Source organism: Emydura macquarii, unplaced genomic scaffold (assembly GCF_026122565.2).
Source record: "Emydura macquarii macquarii isolate MOO-44397 ecotype Brisbane River unplaced genomic scaffold, CSIRO-AGI_Emac_v2 contig_1644, whole genome shotgun sequence".
In the NCBI taxonomy this organism is placed as follows: domain Eukaryota; kingdom Metazoa; phylum Chordata; order Testudines; family Chelidae; genus Emydura; species Emydura macquarii.
The window spans coordinates 806,371-830,440 of NW_027131781.1; the positions used below are offsets into that span (position 1 = coordinate 806,371).

Below are 24,070 nucleotides of genomic sequence, written 5' to 3' on the forward strand. Positions count from 1 at the left end.
CCCGGCGGGCACAGCATGACGCCAGGGATGCGGCGCGCCAGCTGCCTGGCCATCACCAAGCGCTTTGAAGGGCACATTGAGGTGGGTTTGCAGGGGGTCAGGGGGCTGCTTCCACACGGGGCAGCCTGGAGTGAGCCTGGAGGTCTGTGTGTGGCAATGGGCCATGGGCGGTGAAGGCTGGCACCACTGGCAAAGCGGGGGCGGATCGACATGGGGATAGTGCGGACAGAGTGTGCATGCACACGCGTGTGCTCCCATGCCAAGCAGTGTCATGGTGGGGGGGGGGGGTGCACAGCCCCGCCTGGTACTGCTGCTCCCACAGCCCCTGTCCGCACAGGGCAGGATGTCTTCCTAGGGGTCGCAGGGTAGCCAGCCCCCCCCCCCCCCCCCACACACACACACACTGGGAGCGCCCAGGTCAGTGCCAATGACACCCACCCACCCCCGGCCAGGTGGAAACAGAGATGGGGGTGCAGGGACAGACAGCGTGGGGGGGACAGACAGACAGCAGGGGAAGAGGACAGAGGCAGATGGGGGAAGGGGACGCAGACAGACAGACAGCAGAGGGAGGGGACAGGGAACAGATGGACAGACAGGAGGGGGACGGACAGACAGACGGACGGACAGACGGACGGACGGACCAGGCGGGGGAGGCGGGCGGACGGACGGACAGACGGACGGACAGGCGGGGGAGGGGAGGCGGACGGACAGACGGACGGCCAGGCGGGGGGGGGACGGACAGGCGCGCGGACGGACGGACGGAGACGGACGGACAGGCGGGGGAGGGGCCGGCGGGCGGGGAGGGGCCTGGCACATCCCGATCGCAGCCTCCGGCCCGGTCGTAGCCGCAGCGGGCGCAGCCCGGGGCGCGGAGGCGGCGGCTGCAGCGGCAGCAGAGGCCGCGTCCAGCCCAGCAGCGGGGCGCCCGGGGAGCGGAGCCCGGCCCGGCCCGGCCCGGCGGAGGGATGTGAGCGGAGCCGGGCCCGGGCCTCCCGGAGCCGGAGCCGGAGCGGGCGGCGGTGAGGCGGTAAGGGGAGCCGGGCCCGGGATCCGCGCCTCGGCGCTGCGCTGCCGGCCTGGGGGGCCCCGCGACCCGCGACCCGCGCCGGGGCTGGCCAGGGCCCGGCACCGAGCGGCGCAGGCCGGGCTCCCGCGGTGCGGCCGGGGGCTGCGGGCGGCCTGGCCCTGCTGCGGGCTGGACAGCTCCTGAGCCCGGCCGAGCCCCGGCCGCAGCGCCGGCGGGGCGGGGCAGGGCAGGGCAGGGCGGGTCCGGGCCGGGCCGGGCCGGGGGCAGGGCGGGTGCGGGTCCGGGCCGGGAGCAGGGCGGGTCCCGGCCGGGCAGGATTCCGCAGCAGCAGAGGTGGGCGGCGTGTCCCCGGCCCCGGGGCCCCGGCCGGGCGGCCCCCACCATCCCTTGGCCCGCGGCTCGGCCGGGCTGTCTGTCTGTCTGTCTGTCTGGTGTGACTCTTGCCAAGGCCTAGCCCAGTGTCTCCCCGTGTCCGGCGCTGCGCGCTCTGCGGGCGCTGGGTGCTGGCGGGGCGTTTGCTGCGCTGGCTCTGCCCGGGGTGCCCGGCGGTGTCACCGGGCAGGGGACGGGCTGCTGTCACCACCTGCCCTCGCCGTCGCCATCCCGGTCTCTTCGGTCTCTCTTCCGGGAGGAGTTTCTCGAGGCCCTGGCGCTCCACCACCCTTCTCTGAACCGCTCCTGCTGGCTCCCGGCTGCCCCGGCTTCCAGGTGAGGCCGCGCCGTAGATGGGCAGGAAGGCGTTGGAAGGTGGCCGTGTTGCTCTCCGTCCTGTTCTTGCAGCACCCGCACCTCTGGCTGGCTGTGCATTGAGCAGGGGTTTTCTGAGCTGGCTCCTTGGACCCCAGGTCCCTTTTCTGGGCTGACCCTGTTAATTGAAGAACATCGGAACGGCCAGACTGGGGCAGACGATGGCCATCTGCCCCGTGTCCCGCGTCCGGCCGTGCGGCCGAGGGAGTGACCAGACCGGGCTTAGCCCCGACGGCGTGGGCCTAGGCGTGCACATTACTTTCTTCGTTGGCGGGAGCCGCCTTTGCCGCCATGCTGCCCGTTCACCAGGCTGCCTGGTTCTCTGTCCTTCCTTCCTCACAGCCTTCTTTGGTCCCAAGAAACCTGAGTAACTTCGTGTCATCTCTGAATTGTGCTTCGCCCCCTCCAGGTCACTAAGGAACGTATCAGCCCCGGGCCTAGAACAGCGCTGGCGGCCCTGCCGGCAGTCTGCGGCCGTTCACCCGCGGGGTTTCCTGTCTTGCGGCGGTTTGTGCTGCAGGCACTGCTTTGCCCTCGCCCGCACACCTTAGCTGTCGAAGGCAGAACGAAGGACGTCAGCTCTTCCCCGGCAGCCCCTGATCTCCTGGGCGCCGCTTTCCGCTGCAGCAGCCGGGCTGGGCTGACCCTGCTCTACCCCCATTTGTTAGGCACCTTTTCCTTCTCGTCTCAGCCGGCCTGTGCCCGCCCCTCTCCTCACAGCGGGATTCCTGACTGCAGCCAGCCTGGCGTACGGACTCCCCCTCCCTCACAGGCACCGGCCTGCCCACGCTACCCCATCTTCCTCGCCACTCCCTGCCTTCCCGGCAGCCTGAGCTCTCTTGCCCCGTTCGGGGGCCGTGCCACATCCGCCATTCTCGCCCCACGCTCTGCCTGTTCCTCTCTCCTTCCTGCTCCTGCTCTGGGCTTCCTGCCTCCCTCAGCGGCCCGGTGCCAGGCAGAGCCAAGCCCTGGCTCTCCAGCTGCCTAGAGCCTGCTTCTGGCAGGGACCCGCCCCACACACACGCCAGGGCTTGAGGCAGGAGCGGCTCGTGGGCAGAGATGGTGACTAGCTGGCCTTGGGATGGCAGGAGTCCTTGGCCCCGGGAGCATCCCAGCAGAGCTGCGGTTCCTCTTTCGGGGGTGGCGTAAATGGCCTGGGGGGACCCCGTGTGTGCAGTGGGACTGGGGGTGGGCTGTAGGGTCGGGGAGCCCTGGGAGCCTCTGGGTGGCAGCTGCTGTGCGTTGTGGATTGGGGATTTCCGGCTCCCCAGCCCCACCCCCAGGTGCCATCAGCATCTCCTGCTGCTGGGCCAGTTCACGGGGTGGGCTGGGAGCCATTCCTTCCCTCTGGCTGGATTCTGCAGGGTGATGCTGGCTGCTGCCCCTGGCAGGGTTGGGGACCCCCGGGGGAGCCCCATGTTTGCTCAGCTGGCAGGGCAGGTGCATTAGTCACTCCCTCGTTCCTGCCCCAGAGGCTGAGTCCAAGACCAGACGGGAGCACTGGCCTTGGCTAAGCTGCCCTCCTGGAGCACCCGGCTGCCCCACAGTTCCTGCCCCGCAGCTCCTGCAGCCAGCCCAGTGCCACCGGCTGAGCCCAGGGCAGCTTCTGCAGAGGATCCACCCTCCCCCGCTGAATTGCCCCAGGGGTTAATTCCCCCCCTCCCCACCAGTCTGAAATTGAATGTGGTTAGCCGGAGCCTGGTCAGAGGAGTGGTGAGGGGGCAGTGACGGGGTGGGGCAGGGTGTGGTGTGCAGTGAGGGAGGGAGACACAGGTGCTGGGCTCGGGGTGCAGGGGGGGCTGCCCCACTCCCTGACTTGAAGTGGTTTCCATCATATACAGGGTTTATAGTGGGTCCGATGGCTCGCAGCACCCCTGGAGGGGGAGGGGCAGGTGGTGCAGTGGGGGGGAAGGGGTGTGGGGCTGCAGCGAGGGGTGTGGGCTGCAGTGTGGGGGAGGGGAGGTGGTGGGCGCGGGGGAAGGTGGGGTGCAGCGCAGGGGAAGGGGTGTGGGGCTGCAGTGAGGGGTGTGGGGGGGGGGCAGGTGGTGCAGCGGGGGAGGGTGTAATTAACACTCTGCTCCCTGCCCAGCTCCTCCTCTGGCACCGTCCCAGGCTTCGTGGGCTAAAAATACCGCCGGCCTGGCTCCCCTGCGGGCGGGATTAGGCTAACTAGGGCACAGCTGTGCTCTGGCCGGCGTGGGCACAGGCTCCGGCGCCCACCTGCTCTGGACGGGCTTCCCGTGGGTGCCCCGCAGCCTGGGCTCCAGGCAGGCAGGGCGGTGTCGCCGCTGTGGGGTGGGCAGGCCAGGCTGGCGGGAGACCCCACGTCGCCCGGCTCCCGCCTGTCGCCCGTGCTGAGTCTGTGAGCAGCGCTGGGCACCGCAGGGCACAGCTCCTGTGCCTGCAATGGATGCGGGGGTGTTGTGGGGGTGGGGGGGGTACAGCCGGGGCTGTGGAGCCTGTGGCAGGCCAGGAGGGCGGGGAGGGGCTGCAGCATCAACAGTGCTGTGATGGGCCGAGCACAGGCCGGCCTTGTCTGTTCACTGGCCGGCCACTACTTCTAGCCGGCCGCATCGAAGCCACCGTGCCTGGGCCATGAGGGCGCTGGCCCTGGGGAGGCCTTCGCTGGCAGAGGGGGCCTGGCTGGCATGGGCGCAAGTGGGGTGCTCGCCCCCAGAGCCCATGGCAGGAGGAAGGCAGCCCCAGCCTGGGGTCGTGCAAGACAAGATGGAGCCTGGGTCAGGCTGCTCCTTCCTCTGGCTCCAGAGTCCTTCATCTTCCTCCTGCCCGGCTGGCCTCAACTCTGACCTCTCTGCCTCGGGCCCATTGCCCCTGCAGGGCCCAACCATAACTTTTTCGGGCCCAGTACAAACTTGTACACGGGCTCCCTCCCACACGGACACCACAGCCCCTCGTCCCACACGTACAATCTCATGCGCCAGGTAGAAGGTTTGAATTCTGAAATTACTGTTACATATTCTACGTTGCTGAAAAATGCCCCCTCTTTGCTATTTTTGTTTAACACAACAGCCAGCCTGAGAGGCCGACACGTTTGCTGACTATTTCGGATCTTTTTGGTCATTATAAAGGTCTTGTATCCTGTCAATGTCTTGATTTTTTGATTCTAACGGACCAGCGTGAGTGCAAAGATTTTAGAATTAGGCCAATTCACTTTAAGGCTTTATTTTTCTGGCCTTTTTCATTGCAAAATCAGGAATTAGCCCCCAAAGTCAATTTCTCTTGCAAGTTCACGCTCAATAGACAAGATAGCTGGGTGGCTTAACCGTCCTTGCCCCATTGCAGAACGCCTGCAGTTTGTGATGGGCGCTCGCTTGCTGAAACATCTTTCAGCCTCTGCCACAGTCACTGGCAGTGTGCAGAAAATCCGCCGGGCTCAGCACACTTCACTGGAACCTTGCTGCAGTTGTTTTGTGTAAATCTCATTTCATGATACACGTGAGGGTAGTTTATACTCTTTTCCAAACGCAGACTTGAAGATTCACAAGGCAAATTCTCAGAAAGCTCTGCAGGGTACGTGTGAAGTGGACATTTAGAAGCTGCTTCCACTTCCCCAGGCTGTGTTGCGTATTTCAGGACTGAACGGAGCGTCGCACAAACGTTCTGGGTGCTTTGAATCTGTGCTCTGCTTCGCATTCCAAGACCTGGACACTAGATACACAGACCCAGGGAAATACATTTCTAGAAACATCCTCAGGCAGGAGCTACAATTTAGCCTCAGTTTTTTCCTCATGGTAATGAGGGTTGCAGCCTGGGCTGGGCCCCAGTAAAGTGTACCCTCCCCCCCATGTAGGGGCCCTGGCCCCCTATGAGGCCTTGGGATGTCCCAAGCCTGCCTGAGGGGCTGGCCCAAGTGGAGGCGGGTGGAGTGGGGAGGAAGCGCCTGGCTGGTGGGGAGGTTGGCCCAAGTGGGAGGGCGAGGGGCCCATTTGGGGGGGCGAGAGGCCTGTCTGGGGGCGCTCGCCTAAGTGCAGGGTGAAGGGCCCATCGTGGGAGCTGTCTTGAGTGGGGGCGAGGGGCCGTCCATGCGGGTTGGCTGGAGTGGGGGCGAGGGACCGTCCAGAGTGGGGGTGAGGAGCTGGCCGGAGTGGGGCCCAGGGACTGTCCATGAGGGCTGGCTGGAGTGGGGGCGAGGGACCGTCCAGAGTGGGGGTGAGGAGCTGGCCGGAGTGGGGCCCAGGGACTGTCCATGAGGGCTGGCTGGAGTGGGGTCTGGGGGCCATCTGTGGGGGCTGGCCGGAGTGGGGGCGAGGTGCTGGCTGTGGGGGCTGGCTGGAGTGGGGTTTGGGGGTGTCCATGGGGCTGGCTGGAGTGGGGGCGAGGGGCCGTCCGTGGGGCTGGCTGGAGTGGGGCAGCAGGCCTGGCATGGTGCGCTGACCGGGCTGTCCTGATGACTTGGTGGCAGGTCAGTCCCTGCGCCCCGGGATGAAGCTGAAGAAGCAGGTGACGGTGTGCGGCGCTGCCATCTTCTGCGTGGCCGTCTTCTCCCTCTACCTGATGCTGGACCGAGTGCAGCATGACCCTGCCCGGCACCAGAGCGGGGGCAACTTCCCACGGGTGAGTGGCCATGGCGCCCAGGGAGTGGGGCTAGGGGTTCTCGCCTTCTCCTCCCGTGGCACCAGTAGGGCAGTGCCCCCTTGCTCGCCTGGCCTTGTGTTGGCAGCCCAAGGAGGCTGAGCGAGGGCCAGCCGAGTGCTGAGGGCCCCGGGAATCTCAGTTCCCTGGGAGTTAGACCCCAGGAGGGAGAAACGTCCCAGGGTTGACCACCAGGCACGTGTCAATTCTGTGACAGGGTTGCTCACCCACCACTGACATGCAGCCCCCTCGGGTGGGACGTGGCAGCTGTTGAACAGCTGTGCCGCAGTCTGTGGCAGGGAGGGCAGGTGGGTCCCGATCCGGGTGTTCAGCCACTGCTGGGGGGTTACAGCACAGCCTTTGTGCATTATGTGCAGGATGTACCTCGGCAGCCCTGCGCCTGGCACCACCCTGGGGCACTGACTGCTGGGGAGAGCGGCCCCCCCCCCCGCTCTCTGCAGTATAGCACCCCCGAGACCCTCCCTGGGGCATGGGGGCCTTTTGTTGACTGGGGGGAGCGCCCTGCTGAGCCCCTGGCCGGCTCCCCGCAGAGTGCAGACAGGCTCAGTCCAGCAGCTGCTGCTCGGGTGAGCTGCCGGGCTCCGGCACTGGCTCTCCCAGGGCAGCCCCGCTGGCCATCGCACCCGCCGCTCGTGGCTGGAGAATGGGGGGGGCTGAAATCCAAACGGTGTGCGGGAAACGAGCGATGTGGGCGAATGTGGAGTCGGGAGGATCCAGTGACCCCTTAGTTCTGGGTCGCGGCTGCGCGACCTGCACCCTGGGAGCTGTCGCCGTGCCTCGTGGCTGGTGGATGGGCAGCCGCCCCCTGGCATGTCTGGGTGTGTCGCCAGAGTGGCCTGTGGGCTGGCTGCAAAGCGACTCGCAGGCGGGGCTGCTCTCACCGAGGTGTCTGTGACCCGGCAGAGCCAGATCTCGGTGCTGCAGAACCGCATCGAGCAGCTGGAGCAGCTGCTGGAGGAGAACCACCAGATCATCAGCCACATCAAGGACTCGGTGCTGGAGCTGACGGCCAACGCGGAGGGGCAGCCAGTGGCACTGCCCTACCACACGCCCAACGGCTCCTGGGTGCTGCCCCCAGAGAGCCGGCCCAGCTTCTTCTCCGTCTCCCCACAGGACTGCCAGTTTGCGCTGGCTGGCAAGGACCAGAAGCCAGACCTGCAGGTGAGCCAGGGCTGGGGGGTCGAGGCAGGAGGGGGGGGGGGGGGCAGGGGACTGGCATATCTGGCCCTGCACCCCGTGCTGCCATGGAGGGCTGGGGCAGGAGTGATCTGTCTCCTGGTGCAACTCTCAGCAATGAGCTTATAGACATGGCTGCAGCGCACCCGGCGAGCGTCCCAGTGGTGGGGGCTGCGGCTAGGGCTGGCTTCCCCCGTGCCGGCTGCTCCCGCTGAGCCTGGTTCCTTGCCCTGGCAGATGCTGGCCGTGTTCTCGCTGCTGCCCTTCGATAACCAGGATGGCGGTGTGTGGAAGCAGGGCTTTGACATCACCTACGAGCCCCACGAGTGGGACGCGGAGCCGCTGCAGGTGTTCGTGGTGCCGCACTCCCACAACGACCCAGGTGAGTGGGGCACAGGGAACCGACTGGAGCCTGGGAGCGCCGGCCCTGTGCTCAGTCCCCTGGGCTGAGCTGCAGAGAGTCCCCTGGTGAAGGGCCCCGGGCATGGCCCTCTGGCCCCTCAGGCCCCATGGAGGGAGGGTGCTGGGCATGGCCCTCTGGCCCCCCAGCCCCTCAGGGAGGGCTCTGTGCTCAGTCACTGCCCTGGCTCATTGTGCAGGCTGGATCAAGACCTTCGAGAAGTACTACTCGGACCAGACGCAGCACATCCTGAACAGCATGCTGCTGAAGCTGCAGGAGGACCCACGCCGCCGCTTCGTCTGGTCGGAGATCTCTTTCTTCGCCAAGTGGTGGGACAACATCAGCACCCAGAAACGAGCTGCGGTGCGCAGGTAGGGGACCCACGGCACAGTGCCCCTTCTCCCCAGCCCAGGGCACCGTATGGAGATACGGCGCCCGTCATCCACCCCTGCAAACGGCTACGGTGCCCTGCCCAGCACCATCTGGGGAGAGGGGCAGGAGGGGCTGCCAGTGGGAGCCCCTTGCAGGAGGTGCTGTGGGGAGGGGGTGCTGGCTGTGGGGCAGAGGTGCTGACTGGGATGTGCCTGCAGGAAGGTTGCTGGCTGTGGGGCCGGGCGCTGGCTGTGGGGCGAGGTACTGACTGTGGGGCTGGGCGCTGGCTGGGGTGCTGGCTGTGGGGCCGGGCGCTGGCTGGGGTGCTGGCTGTGGGGCCGGGCGCTGGCTGGGGTGCTGGCTGTGGGGCGAGGCGCTGGCTGGGGCACTGGCTGTGGGGCATGGGAGGCTGTCTTTCTGCCCCTAACTCTCTGGCGCCCCCCGCAGGCTGGTTGGCAATGGGCAGCTGGAGATGGTGACGGGCGGCTGGGTGATGCCGGACGAGGCCAATTCCCACTACTTCGCCATGCTTGACCAGCTGATCGAGGGGCACCAGTGGCTGGAGAAGAACATTGGTGAGTGACGGGGAGAGCTGGGGTGAGTGCAGACCCCCTGCCTTTGTCTCCTCGTAGGGGTGAACGTGGCCAGAGCTGGCTGTGGGCCTCTGAGCTGGGTGTCCTGCCTCTGTCCGGGACTGCACGCCCAGAGAGTCATAGAGTTGTAGGTCTGGAAGGGACCTCGCGAGGTCGTCTAGTCCCGTCCTCGGCCCTCAAGGCAGGACCAAGCATTATCCAGACCTTCCCTGACAGGCGTCTGTCCAGCCTGCTCTTAAACATCTCCAACCACGGAGACTCCACAACCTCCCCAGGCGATTTATCCCAGTGTGTAACAACCCTGACGGGATGTTTTTCTTAATGTCCAACCTAAACCGCCCTTGCTGCAGTTTAAGCCCATTGCTTCCTGCTAATTTACCTCCTCGTAACGACTCTTTATCTACTTGAAAACTGTCACCATGTCCCCTCTGTCTGCTCTGCTCTGCTCCAGACTAGCCAAACCCAGGTGTTTCAATCGTCCCTCACAGGGCAGGTTTTCTAGACCTGTCATCGTTTTGTTGCTCTTCTCTGGACTTTCCCCAATTTGTCCATCTCTTTCCTGCAATGCGGTGCCCAGAACTGGACACAACACTCCAGTTGAGGCCCTGTCTCCACGGAGCAGTGTGGAAGAATTACTGCTCGTGTCTTGCTTACAACACTCCTGCTGACACAGCCCAGAATGAGGTTGGCTTTTTTTGCAGCAGGGTTTCACTGTTGACTCATATTTTGATTGTGACCCACTGTGACCCCGGATCCTTTCTGCTGTACTCCTTCCTCGGCACTCAGTGCCCATTTTGCACGTGTGCCACTGACTGTTCCTTCCCACGTGGAGCACTTTGCATTTGTCCCTTGTGAATTTCATCCTGTCTAGTTCAGACCGTTCCTCCCGTTTGTCCAGGTCACTTTGAATTTTAATCCCATCCTCCAAAGCACTGGCAACCCCCCCAGCTTGGTACCATCCGCAAACTTTGTAAGTGCGCTCTCTCTGCGTCATTATCTAAATCACTGATGAAGATATTGAACAGAACTGGACCCAGAACTGATCCCTGCAGGACCCCACTCCATGTGCGCTTCCAGCTTCACTGAGAACCACTCTCGGAATGGTTTTCCAACCACTTGTGCACCCACCTTGTGATAGCTCCGTCTAGGTTTTATTTCCCTAGTTTGCTTATGAGCAGGTCATGCGAGACAGCATCAAAAGCCTTGCTAAAGTGAAGATATAGCACATCTACCGCTTCCCCTCCTTCCCCGGCCAGATGGCGTGTTAGCCTGGCAAAGAAAGCTGTTCGGCTGCTTTGACACTATTTGTTCTTGACAGATCCACGTTGACTGTTACTTATCACCTGATTGTCTGCTAGGTGTTTGCAAACTGATTGCTTGAGTCTTTGCTCCGATATCTGTGTGGGTGCTGCAGTTAAGCTGACTGGGCTGTAATTCCCGGGTTGTCCTTGTTCCCCTTTTACAGACTGGCACTGATTTGCCCCTTCCCAGTCCTCTGGAATCCCCGTTTCCATGACTTTTTGCAGCTATTCGCTCCTGGCTCAGAGATCTCCTCGGGCAGTGTTCTGGGCTGTATTTCATCAGGCCCTGGTGAACTAACTTGTCTAAGTCGTTTCTAACTCGTTTTCTCCCTCTTTTATCTTCTGATCCGACCTCGTTTCCCTGCACGCACAGTGTTAGGCGTCCAATCGCTACTAACCTGTTTGGTAAAAAGTGAAGCAAAGAAGTCATTTAATCCTTCCCTGGTCTTCCTGCTCCCAGGCAATGGGACCAGCCATCCCCACCTGCTCTCACTCAGTGCCTTTGAGGTGCAGGGGCCTGTCCCTTGGGGGGCAACATGCCTTAACGTGTTTGCTCGTCATGTCGGTTCCCTTCAGGTGTGACCCCGCGGTCTGGCTGGGCTGTCGACCCCTTTGGGCACAGCTCCACCATGCCCTACCTGCTGAGGCGCGCCAACCTGACCAGCATGCTGATCCAGAGGGTGCACTACGCCATCAAGAAACACTTCGCTGCCACCCAGAACCTGGAGTTCATGTGGAGACAGACCTGGGGTGAGCAGGCCTGGACCGGGTGTGGGGTGAGGGGCTGACCGGGAGCTGTGGCGGGAGCAGCAGCCTGGGACTGGGGGCAGATATGGGGTGAGGGGCTGGATGTGGGCTGAGGTCCCAGTCCCCGAAGGGCTCTAGGGATCTCCGGTGCTGAGCTGCACCTGCCCTGCCAGGCCCCCCCTGCTGCCCCTGTTCCTGTGTGCAGCTGGGGTCCCAGCGTCCTCCAGACACAGAGCCCTGGCCTGCCGTGGCCCGGAGCTGGGGTGCAGGCAAGCTGGGCTCCCCTCCTCTGCTGGGCTGTGGTGCCGGGGTTCCCTCTCCTGGCTGGTCTGGGGGCCCTTTCATGGGGCCAGGTGGCTCCCCCCCGGCAAACGCCCGTGGCCTGGGGGCATGACACATTGGCTGCCCATCTGATCTGCCATGACTTGCTAGCCAGCGCCCAAGTGGCCAGTGGGCAGCCCTGTGCCCCAGCAGCTGCTGCTCTGCCCCAGTTTGTCTCCTCTGCCCCTTGGCTGCTCCCCATCTCCCTAAGCTGGGCCAGGCCCAGGCTCTGTGGGTGCTGCCTTCCCGGGGACTCGCCTGGTGCTGCCCCGGCCAGGACATCTCCCTCCCCCTCAGCTGTGAGGTCCACGCGCAGACAGACACTCTGCGTCGGGCTGGTTCCCGTGTGCTCCGGGGGCGCTGGTTGAACGTCCATAGTCCCTTCTTGTGCCCCCGTGCCCTGGCCCTCACACGCCCCCTCCCACTTGGGCTGGGCACCTGGACTCAGCTGGCTGCTTCTCTGCAGACCCAGCCTCCAGCACCGACATCTTCTGCCACATGATGCCCTTCTACAGCTACGACGTGCCCCACACCTGCGGGCCGGATCCCAAGATCTGCTGCCAGTTCGACTTCAAGCGCCTGCCTGGGGGCAGGATCAACTGTCCGTGGAAGGTGCCGCCCAGAGCCATCACGGAGGCCAATGTGGCTGAACGGTGGGTGAGCCGCGCCCGCCGCTCCAGCGCCCCGAGCCTTCCCGGCCGGCTGCCGGCGGGGCGCGCTCCCTGCCCCCGCCGCCCCGCCCGTGCGCCCTAAGACCTTGCTTTGCTGTTGGCTGCAGGGCACAGCTCCTGCTGGACCAGTACCGCAAGAAGTCCAAGCTGTTCCGCAGCAAGGTGCTGCTGGTGCCCCTGGGAGATGACTTCCGCTACGACAAGCCCCAGGAGTGGGACGCCCAGTTCCTCAACTACCAGCGCCTCTTCGACTTCCTCAACGCCCACCCCCACCTGCATGTGCAGGTCTCGTGCGGCTCCGGCCACGGACGGCTGGGGCAAAAGGGACTGCAGCTTGGGGGCCTGGGGGGGATCCCGCCCGCCCCTGCCGGATGCCAGGAGGCTGGGAGGGGCCCGCCCCTGCAGGATGCCAAGGGGCTGGGGGGGGGGGGGGAGCCCTGCCTGCCTCTGCAGGATGCTGGGGGCTCTGGGGGGGGGGCCGCCCCTGCGGGATGCCACGGGGCTGGGGGGGGGGGAGCCCTGCCTGCCCCTGCGGGATGCCTGGGGCTCTGGGGGGGGTTCCGCCCGCCCCTGCGGGATGCCAGGGGCTGTAGCTGTCTGAATTCCCACCTTGCCAATGACCCGCTTTCCAGGTGCTCTGGTGCTTTCTTACCATCCTGAGGCCTCGGCTGGGCGCAGTCCCGGGGGGCTCCCTTGGCGGCAGGGCAGGGTCCCCGCCTATCTCACGAGCGGCATGGCGCCGCGCTCTCCCTGCAGGCGCAGTTTGGGACCCTCTCCGATTACTTTGACGCGCTCTCCAAGAAGACCGGGATCGTCCCTGGGATGAAGCCGCCTGGCTTCCCCGTGCTGAGTGGGGACTTCTTCTCCTACGCGGACCGGGAGGATCACTACTGGACGGGCTACTACACCTCCCGGCCCTTCTACAAGAGCATGGACCGCGTGCTGGAGTCCCATCTCCGGTGAGCAGGCCGGGCTGGGCTGGGAGAAGCTGGGAGCGGTGATGGGGGCCGGGCGGGAGTCGAGGGCTGGGGGCAGGGGAGGGACTGTGCTGGAAGGAGCTGAGTGCAGTCAGTGACGGGGGTCGGTGGGCCGGGATTCAGGGCACACAGCAGGGGGATTTGGGAGGAGGAGATTCAGGGCCCGGGGAGGGGAGATGTGGGGCAGGGGCACGGGGGCTCAGGGCAGGTCTCTGCGTGGGGAGGAGCTGTGGGTGATGGGTCTGTGTCCGGCCCAGTGGTGCGGAGATCCTGTACAGCCTCGCGCTGAGTCACGCCCGGCACGCTGGCATGGACAGCAGGTACCCGCTCTCGGACTACGCGCTGCTGACCGACGCCCGGCGCGCCCTGGGGCTCTTCCAGCACCACGACGCCATCACAGGCACCGCCAAAGAGGCCGTCGTGGTGGATTACGGTGTCAGGTACGGCCCTGGGCCCAGGGAATGTGCAAGCTCCCAGGAGCCCCACCATGTCCGTGGGGCCAGGCGGGGGGTCCCCGTGGAGGAGGGGTTCTCTGCAGGGCGGGGCTGGCGGGGGAGTGGGCACGCTGATTCTCGCTCTGCTTTCCCACGCGGCTCCGGCCCAGGCTGCTCCACGCCCTGGTGAACCTGAAACGCGTCATCAGCAACGCCGCGCACTACCTGGTGCTGGGCGACACAGAGGCCTATCGCTACGACCCCGCCAGGCCCTTCCTCAGCACGGTGAGCCCGGCCCCAGCCCCAGCCCCGGTCCTGATCTCAGCCTCCCTGGCTGCCTCGCGCCGGACCCCAGACTCCAGCCCCAACCTTAGCTCCACTGCCCCCCAGTGCCCCACTGCCTGTGTTTGGGGGGCAAACCCCTCCGTTCCCCAGCTCTTGTCCCCTTCTCCCTGGGGGAAGAGGGATCCTGCCCCCGCCCGTCTCTGCCCCTGTGTCTGGAGCAGTCCCTGGGCTGGAGGGAGCTGCGGGGGGGCGTCACGGCACTGACTCAGCTCCTCGCTGCCAGGACGACACGCGCCTCAACCAGGACTCGCTGCCGGAGAAAACCGTCATCAAGCTGGACACGTCGCCCAGGTAGGAGCCGCCGGGCCCCTGCGCCGGGCTGGGGCAGGGCCTGGCCGGGGGCCGGCCTTCGGGGCTGGGCCTGGGCCTGCGTTGGCTGTGTGCGGGGGGGACCGGGGGCTGCCCTGGGACTGAGCCCTCGATTCGCTCTAGCTGCGGCTGGCAGGAGCCATTGGGGGCCGGAGGCTGAGGGGCTGTCAGAGCTGGGGCCATTGGGGGGCTGAGGGGCCATCGTGGGCTGGGGCCGTCGGGGCTGTGACTGAGCGCTGTCCCCGTGCAGGTTCGTGGTGGTGTTTAACCCGCTGGAGCAGGAGCGGCTGAGCGTCGTCTCTCTGCTGGTGAGCTCCCCGCGCGTCCGCGTGCTCTCCGAGGAGGGGCAGCCCCTGGCCGTCCAGCTCAGCGCCCAGTGGAGCTCGGCCACGGACATGGTGCCCGATGTCTACCAGGTACGGGAGGGGGCTGCGGCCTCACCCACACCCCATCGGGGAGACCCCGAGCCGGGCAAAACCAGCCAGACCCTAACACACCCCGGCACACAGCCCCACAGCCTGCCCCTGCCGCCCCACAGACCCTAACACACCCCAGCACACAGCCCCACAGCCTGCCCCTGCCGCCCCACAGACCCTAACACACCCCAGCACACAGCCCCACAGCCTGCCCCCGCCGCCCTACAGACCCTCGCACACCCGGCACACGCAGCCCCACAGCCTGCTCCTGCCGCCCCACAGACCCTCGCACACCCGGCACACACAGCCCCACAGCCTGCCCCTGCCGCCCCACAGACCCTCGCACACCCGGCACACAGCCCCACAGCCTGCCACCGTCGCCTCACAGACCCTAACACACCTGGCACACACACCTGCACAGCCTGCCCCCGCCGCCCCACAGACCCTCGCACACCCGGCACACACAGCCCCACAGCCTGCCCCCGCCCCCCCACAGACCCTCGCACACCCGGCACACGCAGCCCCACAGCCTGCCCCCGCCGCCCCACAGACCCTCGCACACCCGGCACACACAGCCCCACAGCCTGCCCCCGCCGCCCCACAGACCCTAACACACCCGGCACACACACCTGCACAGCCTGCCCCCGCCGCCCCACAGACCCTCGCACCCCCCAGCACACAGCCCTGCAGGCCCCCTGTGTGGATGCTGAGCTCTCCCCGGCTGTAGCTCATGGCCACGCCTGCTCCCCCAGGTGAGGACTCTTCCCACGTCCCAGGGCTGAGCCCTGCCGGGTCCATGGGGCGCTTGCTCCGTGGGCCGGGCCCCACCACGTCTCCCCTCTGATTGGCAGGTGTCCGTCATGGCCCGGCTGCCAGCTCTGGGCCTCAGCGTCCTGCAGCTGCACAAGTCGTTCGAGAGCCACACCACTCTGGTGTCCTCCGTGCACCTCCACCTGCACGGGCGCGAGCTGCCCGTGCGCCCGCGCGAGCCCTTCCCCGTGCGCGTCGTCCCCGCCGCCCCCGCCAGCTTCTGCCTGGAGAACCAGCACATGCAGGCCTGCTTCTCGGGTCTGACGGGCCTGCTGCAGGTGAGCGCGGGGGCGGGCGGTGGGGCAGGGCCGGCGCCGCGCGCGCTCACTGCCTGCCTGCTCCCTTGCAGAGCGTCCGGCGGGCCGGCGAGGAGCACAAGCTGAGCAGCGAGTTCCTCGTCTACGGCACCAGGAGCTCCAAGGACAAGAGCGGGGCCTATCTCTTCCTGCCGGACGGCGACGCCAGGGTACAGCACAAGGGGGAGCCGGGGGGGGGTCCTAGGAGCAGCTGGAGCCTGTGGAGGAGACGGGCCTGGGGGGCTGGTGGGACCCAGGGATGGGGTGGAGGGTCTGGGCTCTTGCGTCTCCCCCACCTGGTGCCTGCGCCCGTGTCAGGTGCCCGGTTCCCTTCGCAGCCCTACGCCCCCAAGGAGCCGCCCGTGGTGCGGGTGACGGAAGGACCCTTCTTCTCGGAGGTGGCTAGTTACTTCCAGCACGTGCAGCAGGTGGTGCGGCTCTACAACCTGCCAGGTGAGGCCGGGGCCGGCTCTGTGCTGTGCTGCGGGAGCCGGGGGGCCTGGGAGAGCCACGTCTGGGGCCTCTGCGTGGCCTGCAGCGCTCGGTGTCTCTGGCGGTCAGCGGGGCCCCGGCGACTTCACGGTCGTCTGCTTCGCAGGGGTGGAGGGCCTGTCCCTGGACGTGTCCTGCCTGGTGGACATCCGGGACCACGTCAACAAGGAGATGGCGCTGCGCTTCAGCACCGGCATCCAGAGCGGCGACGCCTTCTTCACCGACCTCAACGGCTTCCAGGTGCGCCCCAGCCGCAGCCGCTCCCCTCAGCTCTGCCCTGCCCCCCAGGGCCGCTCCCTTCGCTTGCCCCCCGGGCTCTGCCCTGCCCCCTGGGGCCAGCGTTGACTGGAGCCCCAGGAGGGGAGCGCTGCCTGGCGCTGAGCCAGGCTGCTGCACCTCCTGATCTCCCGTCCCTCGGCAGATCCAGCCTCGCAGGTACCTGAAGAAGCTGCCTCTCCAGGCCAACTTCTACCCCATGCCAGCCATGGCCTACATCCAGGACACGCAGAGCCGCCTGACCCTTCACACGGCCCAGGCCCTGGGGGTGTCCAGCCTGAGCAGTGGTGAGTGGGGACGGCAGGGAGCTGCGAGCGGGGCTGCGGGGCTTCCCGTGGGGGGCAGTGCCCAGAAGGGTCTGAGCTTGGAGCCTCTACCTGGCGGCAGCTTCTGGAGCCCTGCCGCCCCCACGGCACCCAGAGTCGGCAGGGCCAGGCTGGACCCAACTAGACAGGGAAAGCCAGTGGGGCGGGGGGCGCTGTGGGGTGCTGTGGGGCAGGGGGCGGGGCAAGGCGCGCTCTCCCCTCGCACGCAGTGCTGGTCCCAGGGCAGGGCAGGGGCCGCTGTGGGGCAGGGAGCGGGGCAAGGCGCGCTCCCCCCGGGCAGTCAGCGCTGGCCCCGGGGCCCAGTGCGGCGCTAGGGGTCTGTGCTGCAGAGCTCTGGCTTTCTGGTGACGCGGAGCCAAGGGCCGAACGGTTCCTGGCGGGGGAAGCCCCCTGCCCTGTGCAGTGGCTCATGGGGGGCCTTGCCCCAGCTCTCCGGGAGAGAGACGTCCCCTCTTCCATTCGCTGCCCCAGCAGCTGCCGGGCCTGGAGTGGCCCCTGCTCCTGTCCTGGGTCTCCCCGGTCAGGGCCGTGTCGGTGGGAGGAAGGGTTTGGTGGCTGCGAAGGGCCCGGTGTGGGCAGGGCTGGGTGTTCAGGCCCTGCTGGCCCCTTCCTCTCCCCTGCGCCCCGCAGGCCAGCTGGAGGTGATCCTGGACCGGCGCCTCATGCAGGATGACAACCGCGGCCTCGGCCAGGGGCTGAAGGACAACAAGCGAACCTGCAACCGCTTCCGCCTGCTGCTGGAGCGGCGCACGACGGCCAACACGGTGAGGGGAGCCTGCCTGGGGGAGTCACAGCCGCTCTGCTCCTGGCCGCCGGGGGGCACAGGGGTGCCGGGGCCAGCGCAGTGCTGGGGGGTGAGCCCTGGGGGCGGCACAGTGAGCCCGGTGTGTCCAGTGCCTCCAGCGGGGGTTTTGCTTGGACACTGGGTCCCCTCCCTTCCCTGGCCCAGCCTGCAGCAGAGCAGTGCAGTGCAGCTGTGAGCCAGCTGCGCCGTCCCTCCCCAGCGGTGCTCGCACCGCGGTGGAGACGGGGGCCTGCCTCGTGGGGGGAGGGCAGGAGCTGTGCTGCGAGCGGGAGAGGGGGCTGGGTCTCGACCTGGCGCAGAGCTTCCCCGAATGCCCCGCAGGGCAGGCTCTGGGCTGGCACTTCGCCGCGCGGCTCTTACAACCCTGGTTGTTCTCATCCCACCTGCCCTGCTCCCACCCAGAGCTCCGGCTTCTTTTCCAAACTGGCTTCCGTGTTCAGAGCCTGGCCCTTCCCCGGCACCAGGACGGGCAGCGGAGAGGTACCTGCCGGCTGCCGCGCTGTCTGGTGACTAGCTGGGGCGCCCTGCCCCGGGGCTAGCCAGAGCCGTAGTGGCGGTAGACTAGGCCTGTGTGCTGCACACGGGATGGAGCGCTGGCCCCAGGGCGGGCTGGCTGAGGAGGAGTGGGGGCCTCGGGGGCACGGTGCCAGCCCCGAATGGCGCAGTCCTGCCCTGCCCCAGCCTGGGTTTATCCAGTTTGCTTTACTCTCAGCCAAGCAAACTCAGGCACCGGGAAGGGGGGGACCAGGCACAGCCTCTGGAGCCCCTGCTGCCTGGAGCAGGGCTGGTGCTGCTGCTCAGGCGCCCGGCCACCTGCCCTGCCTGCATCGGGGTGTCGGGGGGGCCTGTGCTGATCCCTGCTGGGGAACCTCCTGAGCAGCCCAGGCGGGAGGGGCCCTGCCAGGGCAGTGTGTGGCTGCTCCAGACCTCTCAGCCCAGGTGCTTGCCCTTCTTGCAGGTGCAGGACAGTCGTCCAATCAGCTTCCCCTCGCTGCTGAGTCACATGACCTCCATGCACCTGAATGTGGAGGTGCTGGCGATGCCAGTTGCTCAGGAGAAGCTGGCGCCCCCGACCCTCAGGTCCTTCAAGCCCTTCTCCGCCACCGTCCCCTGTGACTTCCACATCCTCAACCTGCGGACGCTGCAGGCCGAGGTGAGAGCCCAGCCCCCCTTCCCCCTTCCCCACGCCCTGGCCCCAGCAGCCTGACCGCTGGTGCCATCTGTGTGCATGGGCTGGGCGGCACCAGGGGTCAGACCGTAGGCCCTGGGGATGGTCCCCATCATCACAGCAGGCTCACAGCTGAGATCAGGCCCTCGGCCCGGCTGTCCCACCCCTTGGGCTGACGTCAGTAAACAAGACCTCGTTTCATAGGGCAGTAAATGAATCATCAGACTGAAAACAAGATGTTTGTGCTAAATCTGCTCAGTCACTGGTCAGTAGCTAGGCTAAAAAGACAGGATGTCTGAGCCAGCTGAAAAGAGGGAGAACAGCCAGGGACCCATCTACAAACCATGGACCAGGTGAGTTAAGGAAGGAGAGATGCGGTAAAGCAATGTGGACAGAGCCTGCTGCACGGGGACTGCCGGGGTGACCAAGCCAAGCCAGGAGGTGATGCAGTGCATGAAAGGGTGCCTGGAAAGGGAGAGGTCAGGTGCTGCGTCAGTCTGGAGCTCTCCTGGACTCTGCATCCGTCCCCCTGCCTGGCTGCTCGGCTCGGCTCGGCTCGGCTCGGCGTGGCACTGCTGTCTGCCAAGGAGGAAGCGCTAGCGGTGCTGCGACTCGACCTGAGCCCAGGCGTCCGGAGCAGGTAGCGTTTTGTTTCGTAGCCGTGGGGCATGGCTGGCGGCTCAGCAGTGGCAGGAGAAGTTCGGGTCTGAGCAGGTTTCCAGGGCGCTGAGGAGTGGGTTAAATCCAAGCACAAACATCCTGTTTTCAGCCTCATGATCCGTTTACCTCCCTGGCCCCAGCAGCGTGGGGCTTTGTAACATGCGTCTGCTTCCCCGGCCCAGGACGACCAGCTGCCCTCGGCTGAGATGGCACTGATCCTGCACCGCAAGGGCTTCGACTGCGGCCTGGAAGCCAAACACCTGGGCTTCAACTGCAGCACCAGCCAGGGCAAGGTAGGTCTGGGACTCGGCCCGCAGCCCGGCAGCTGACCCTCCTGGTGCTGGTGCTGAGCCCAGGCCTGCTCGGGGGCTGGGAGCGGGCGGGAAGGCTGTGGTGGTGACAGGTCTCCCGCATGCACACTGGCCCAGCAGCAGGGAGCAGTGTGCTTTGGACCTAGTCTAGGCTGCCTTCCCAGGCACGGGCTCTCCGTCACATCCGGCCCCTCTCACAACCCCCCAAGGTGGCTGGCTCTCGGTGCCGGCTCCGGGCCTGCTGTCTGGGACCTGCCCAGCACAGAGCTGGGCACAGCCGGAGGCTCCAGCCCCTCACACCAGGCACCTCTCCTCTCTCCCTAGTTCTCCCTGGGGAGCCTGTTCCACGGCTTGGAGCTGGGGTCCCTGCAGCCCACCTCGCTGACGCTGATGTACCCGCTGGGCGCCGCCTCCCCCAACAGCACCGTGATCCACATGGACCCCATGGAGATCGCCACCTTCCGCATCCACTTGGGGTAGCGCCCGGGCGGCCAGCAGAGGAGCAGAGCAGCCACGCAGCACGGGAAAGGCGGTCGTCTGGAACGGCGCAGGGCTGCTCCACCTTGCCGGGACAACTGGGAGCCGTCCCCTGCCTGGGTGGGGCAGGGCGGGGCGCAGAGCTTCCCTCGGGTGCACAGGAGGCAGCCGGACTTGCAGGAGCAGCTGCCTCCATTATTTATTAATCTGCCTTTTAAAATAATATTGCAAATGGCCAAGCAGGGCCTGGGGCACACGTGGGACAGGCAGCGCGGAGGGTCCCAGGCCACTCCCCGTGCTCAGCCTGGCACTGCAGACGCTCAGCCAGGTGCTTGGCTTCGGCCCAGGCCAGGAAGGCGGCAGGCTGGCCCGTGCGTTCCCGGCTGCGGATGCCACTGAGTTGGCCAGGAGGCGAGTGGCAGCTCCCTGGTGGGGTGCCTGGCTGTGGCAGGAATCTCTGCTGAGTTCCAGAGCGGTACGAAGCCGTCCTGTCCATTTCCCATCTCTCCTTCTGCCGGCAGGTCTCCGTCCTGTCCCCCCGGGTCGTGGGGCAGATGGGCAGGTGCTGGAGCCTGCTGGACTGCGTGGGTCTGGCGGTGGTTCCCAGAGATGGCAGGGAATCCTGCTTCAGGGGACTGGGCGATGGGGGTGCGGGCGGGAGGTGGGAGCAGGGGGCCGTGGTTTTAATGGACACTGTATGGAACTGGAGGCTGTGAATTTCCCTGAGTTCATCATGAGCTTTTAGGCAACAAAAGGCGTTTCCAGCTGCCCTGCCTGGTGTCTGGTGTGTGGCTCTGGCAGGCTGCTGCTGGCGCCAGCAGATGGGGAGAGCCCTGAACAGGGCCGGGGGATGCGATCTCGGGGGGGTCCAAGGGCCTCTGCTCCCTTCCCTTCAGCTGATGGGCGCCCGCTCCTCCTCCATTTCCTGCTCGGGGCAGGTTACCATTGCGGCTTCCATTGACTCTGAGCCCACCATGTCCAGTGTCCCCTCCAGCCCTTCCTGAGAGCCTGCGCCCGCCCAGCCAGTGCCCCTCCCCCAGCCCAGAGCCCCGCACCTGCCCAGCCGGGGGCGCTAAGGCGCGAGTGGCCCCACCCACTGTTCCTGGCTTTGAAGAGCAGCCGGGAAGGGAGGGTCCTGCTGTTCTTTACTAGACCCCCCTGCCCCCGGGAGCTGTACTCCGGCCGTTCTCCAGGGGCTGAGCTGTGCCCGGGAACCAAGGCAGGCTCCCCTCCAGCCAGCTGTTCTCTGATCAGAGACTGGAGCATCGGTCATTCCGGATGGCAGCACGCGGGCACCGCGGGATCCTGCCTGCCCTGGCCGGTCTGACCTGTCGGCTGCCGGGGCGGCTGGAGCAGAAGTAGACCCAGCTGGGCGTGGTGGAGAGGGATGGCGAGCAGAGACCCGGACAGGGAGGCGACCGGACGCTGCTCTTCCCCTGGGTGACAACACAAGTGTTAGGGCCCCGTCCTTTCAGTCCCGAGTTCGCTGGCAGAAGCAGAAGCCCAGAGCCAGCAGCAGGCAACACGGCAGGTTTATTGGGATCTTGTCAAGCAAGCGTCCAGCGGGACCCCCTAGTCCTATACACCAATAAACCTCCCCCGCCCTACGTCCTGCCTCACCTCCGTTTTAGAATGTGTCTTGCCCAATCCTGGCTTTAACCATCGACAAGGGGGTTCGGGTTCGTTAACCAAGCCTACCATCCTGTGACACCCTTGTGTACCCAGTCGCAGCCCCCCGCTTGCCCGCTCACACTCAGCCCTGCAGCCGCCAGCTAGAGGAGAGAGAACTGGGTGCCATAAAGACAAACCGAGGAGTGTGGATTTTACCGTAGTGCTTTCGCCAGGCAGAACGCTGCCAAGCCAGGCGTCCCTTAAACATTCTCGGACCGTCTTGTGAGCTGGCGGTGTTAGCCGGGATCACCCTCTTAGCAGCCGGGTGTTAGCTGTCTGCCATGCTGGAATGTGCGTGTGTGACCGCACGCTTCCCAGCTTATGGCCGCCGAAGTGCCAGGCCTCGGACCGTCACAGCGAGCGAAGGCCTGCAGTTCGGATTCTTCGCTTTGCACCCCTGTAAGCAGCTCATGATAAGGATACTTACAAAACATGGGCCTTTACAGGCAGGCCTGAATAGCTGTATTCTATCTACGAACACCCCCCGTGGTCAACACAAGTACAACGGGCACCCACGGGAATTGACAGGCAGCAAAAGGGAATACCTGAGCGAGTGCACACGTGGCCTGTGGAACTCACTGCCACTGGCTCAAGAAGCCACTGTTTGTATGGCAAATGAGAACACCCCCAGCTAAGCAAGGGAGGGTACAAAGAAGGCATCTGGCTCCCTCCTGCAGGGCAGGGGCCAAGCCCAGCTGCTGCACCCAGAGCTGGGGGTTGGCCTGTCCAGGCAGGTTATCCCACTGCCATCTGCAGCAGGGCTCTGCTTGCACTGGAGACAGCTGGTGCCGAAGAGAACAAGCCGGATGGACACGGGGCTGCTCCTGCTTCCCTCACTGCTGCTCCCCTGGCCCAGCTGGGGGCTGTGGGACGGGCCCTGAATGTGGCTCTCTGCAGCCGTGCCTCTGCCACTGCTCCTGGCCCCGACTGCTGCAGGGAAGCCCTGCCATCAGGAGCAGCCTCCAGGGCACCTCTGGTTGCTGTGGGGACCAGTGTCGTTACGTGGCGCTGCTCCCCTTGCTCCCCCCAGCTCTGATTACTGCCAGGCAGGGAGGAAGCAGGCACGCTCCTGGGAGCCGCCTGCCCGCAGCTGCCTCTGGCGGCGCTGAGCACAGCTCCCAGCCCAGGGGGCACGCAGGAGGCTGCGCGGTGCCGTGTTTGTCTCTGCTCTTGGCATGCCACGTGCCTGCCTCCTGTCCCCAGTGCCCCGGAACGTCTGGCTGCCAGCCTTCCCCACAGCAGCTGCCCCGTCCCGTCCCGTCCCGTCCCTGCAGAGCTGGGCCCCGTGTGCTCAGCACGCTTTGCAGGCTGTTGGCCGGGCCCCCTTGTCCCAGCGCTGTGAGCGTGGGGCACCAGGAGACCCCACACGAGCCATGGGGTGGGAGCTCAGAGCTGGGGCTGGGCAGTGACCTGGGGGCATGGCTTGCTCCTGAGTATAGTGCCACCTACACAGCACTGCTCCAGCCCCGTGGCACGGGAGGCCCTCCCAGACGGGCCCCCAGCTAACCGGGCCAGGAGGCCTGCCTGAGTCTGCAGAGAGCCTGAAGCACGAGGCCAGAGGGGAGCGGCCAATGGCTGGCACAGACCCAGGCAGGTCTGTGCTGGCAGCCGGGGGCAGGGCGCAGGGGCTAGCCAGCAGCGTGAGCAGCGCACCCCGGGGGCTGGCGGCTCTGTCAGTGCGTGGCGCTGGGGTGGGGCAGGCCGTGACGTGACCGCAGGAGATGAGCTGGCAGCAGGAAGGGGCTGGCGCGCTAATCCCCTTCTCCAGCTGCAGGGTGCCCACCGAGACGTGCAGCAATTAGCAGCGCAGGCTCTGGGCAGTCACTAATGGAGCCCCTGGCGGGGGCCCAAGACCCTACTGCAGGGTGGGGGCAGGGCAGTGCTGGGAGCTGGGCTGGTTCTCCCTCTGCCCCTCCCCCACTCTGCAGGTTTCTTCTGAGAGCCCAGCTTGCCGCTGCCGATGTGCTCCCCAGCCATGCTGCCCTGCCATGCCCCGAGCCACGCTGCACCAGCGCGTGCGGCCATGTCGCAGCCCTGCCAGGAGCTGGCACAGGGGTTATTAGCTTGTTAGGCAAGGGGCCCCTCACCTTACACCTGAGCACATCCCACCCCCCTGCTAGCCCTGCCACGCCCTACAACCCTCTGTGCATACAAGGCCTGTGTGTGGGTGCCATTCCCCACCTGCTCTTCTGCCTTTCCTTGCTGGACAGGAACAAAAACGCCCCTGTTGCTCCCCAGGTTTGGCTTTATTAACAGAAATGCACACTCAGAGAATAGCTCAGCCCTTCTGCCCAGGCTGGGCTGCTCCCAGGACTCCTCTTTCCAGTC

At 66.0% G+C, this 24,070-nt stretch overlaps 1 protein-coding gene across 2 annotated transcripts; it reads left to right on the top strand.

Annotated features, from left to right (window-relative positions):
* Window positions 1-822: 822 nt before the first annotated feature.
* On the top strand, window positions 823-23,151 carry MAN2A2 (mannosidase alpha class 2A member 2). 2 transcript variants are annotated; one of them, XM_067555403.1, is made up of 24 exons: window positions 823-1,027; window positions 6,198-6,349; window positions 7,292-7,549; window positions 7,802-7,946; window positions 8,164-8,335; window positions 8,784-8,911; window positions 10,807-10,980; window positions 11,765-11,951; window positions 12,077-12,254; window positions 12,726-12,928; window positions 13,204-13,386; window positions 13,551-13,665; window positions 13,949-14,016; window positions 14,285-14,450; window positions 15,302-15,538; window positions 15,610-15,726; window positions 15,895-16,009; window positions 16,155-16,288; window positions 16,470-16,611; window positions 17,281-17,414; window positions 17,858-17,935; window positions 18,414-18,608; window positions 19,466-19,576; window positions 19,919-23,151. In XM_067555403.1, exons 2-24 carry the CDS (start codon window positions 6,218-6,220, stop codon window positions 20,072-20,074), a joined length of 3,528 nt encoding a protein of 1,175 aa, XP_067411504.1. In that variant the 5' UTR covers window positions 823-1,027; window positions 6,198-6,217; the 3' UTR covers window positions 20,075-23,151. The 2 variants fall into 2 exon arrangements, with proteins under 2 accessions (XP_067411504.1, XP_067411503.1); XM_067555402.1 differs by lacking the exon at window positions 17,858-17,935.
* Window positions 23,152-24,070: the final 919 nt, after the last annotated feature.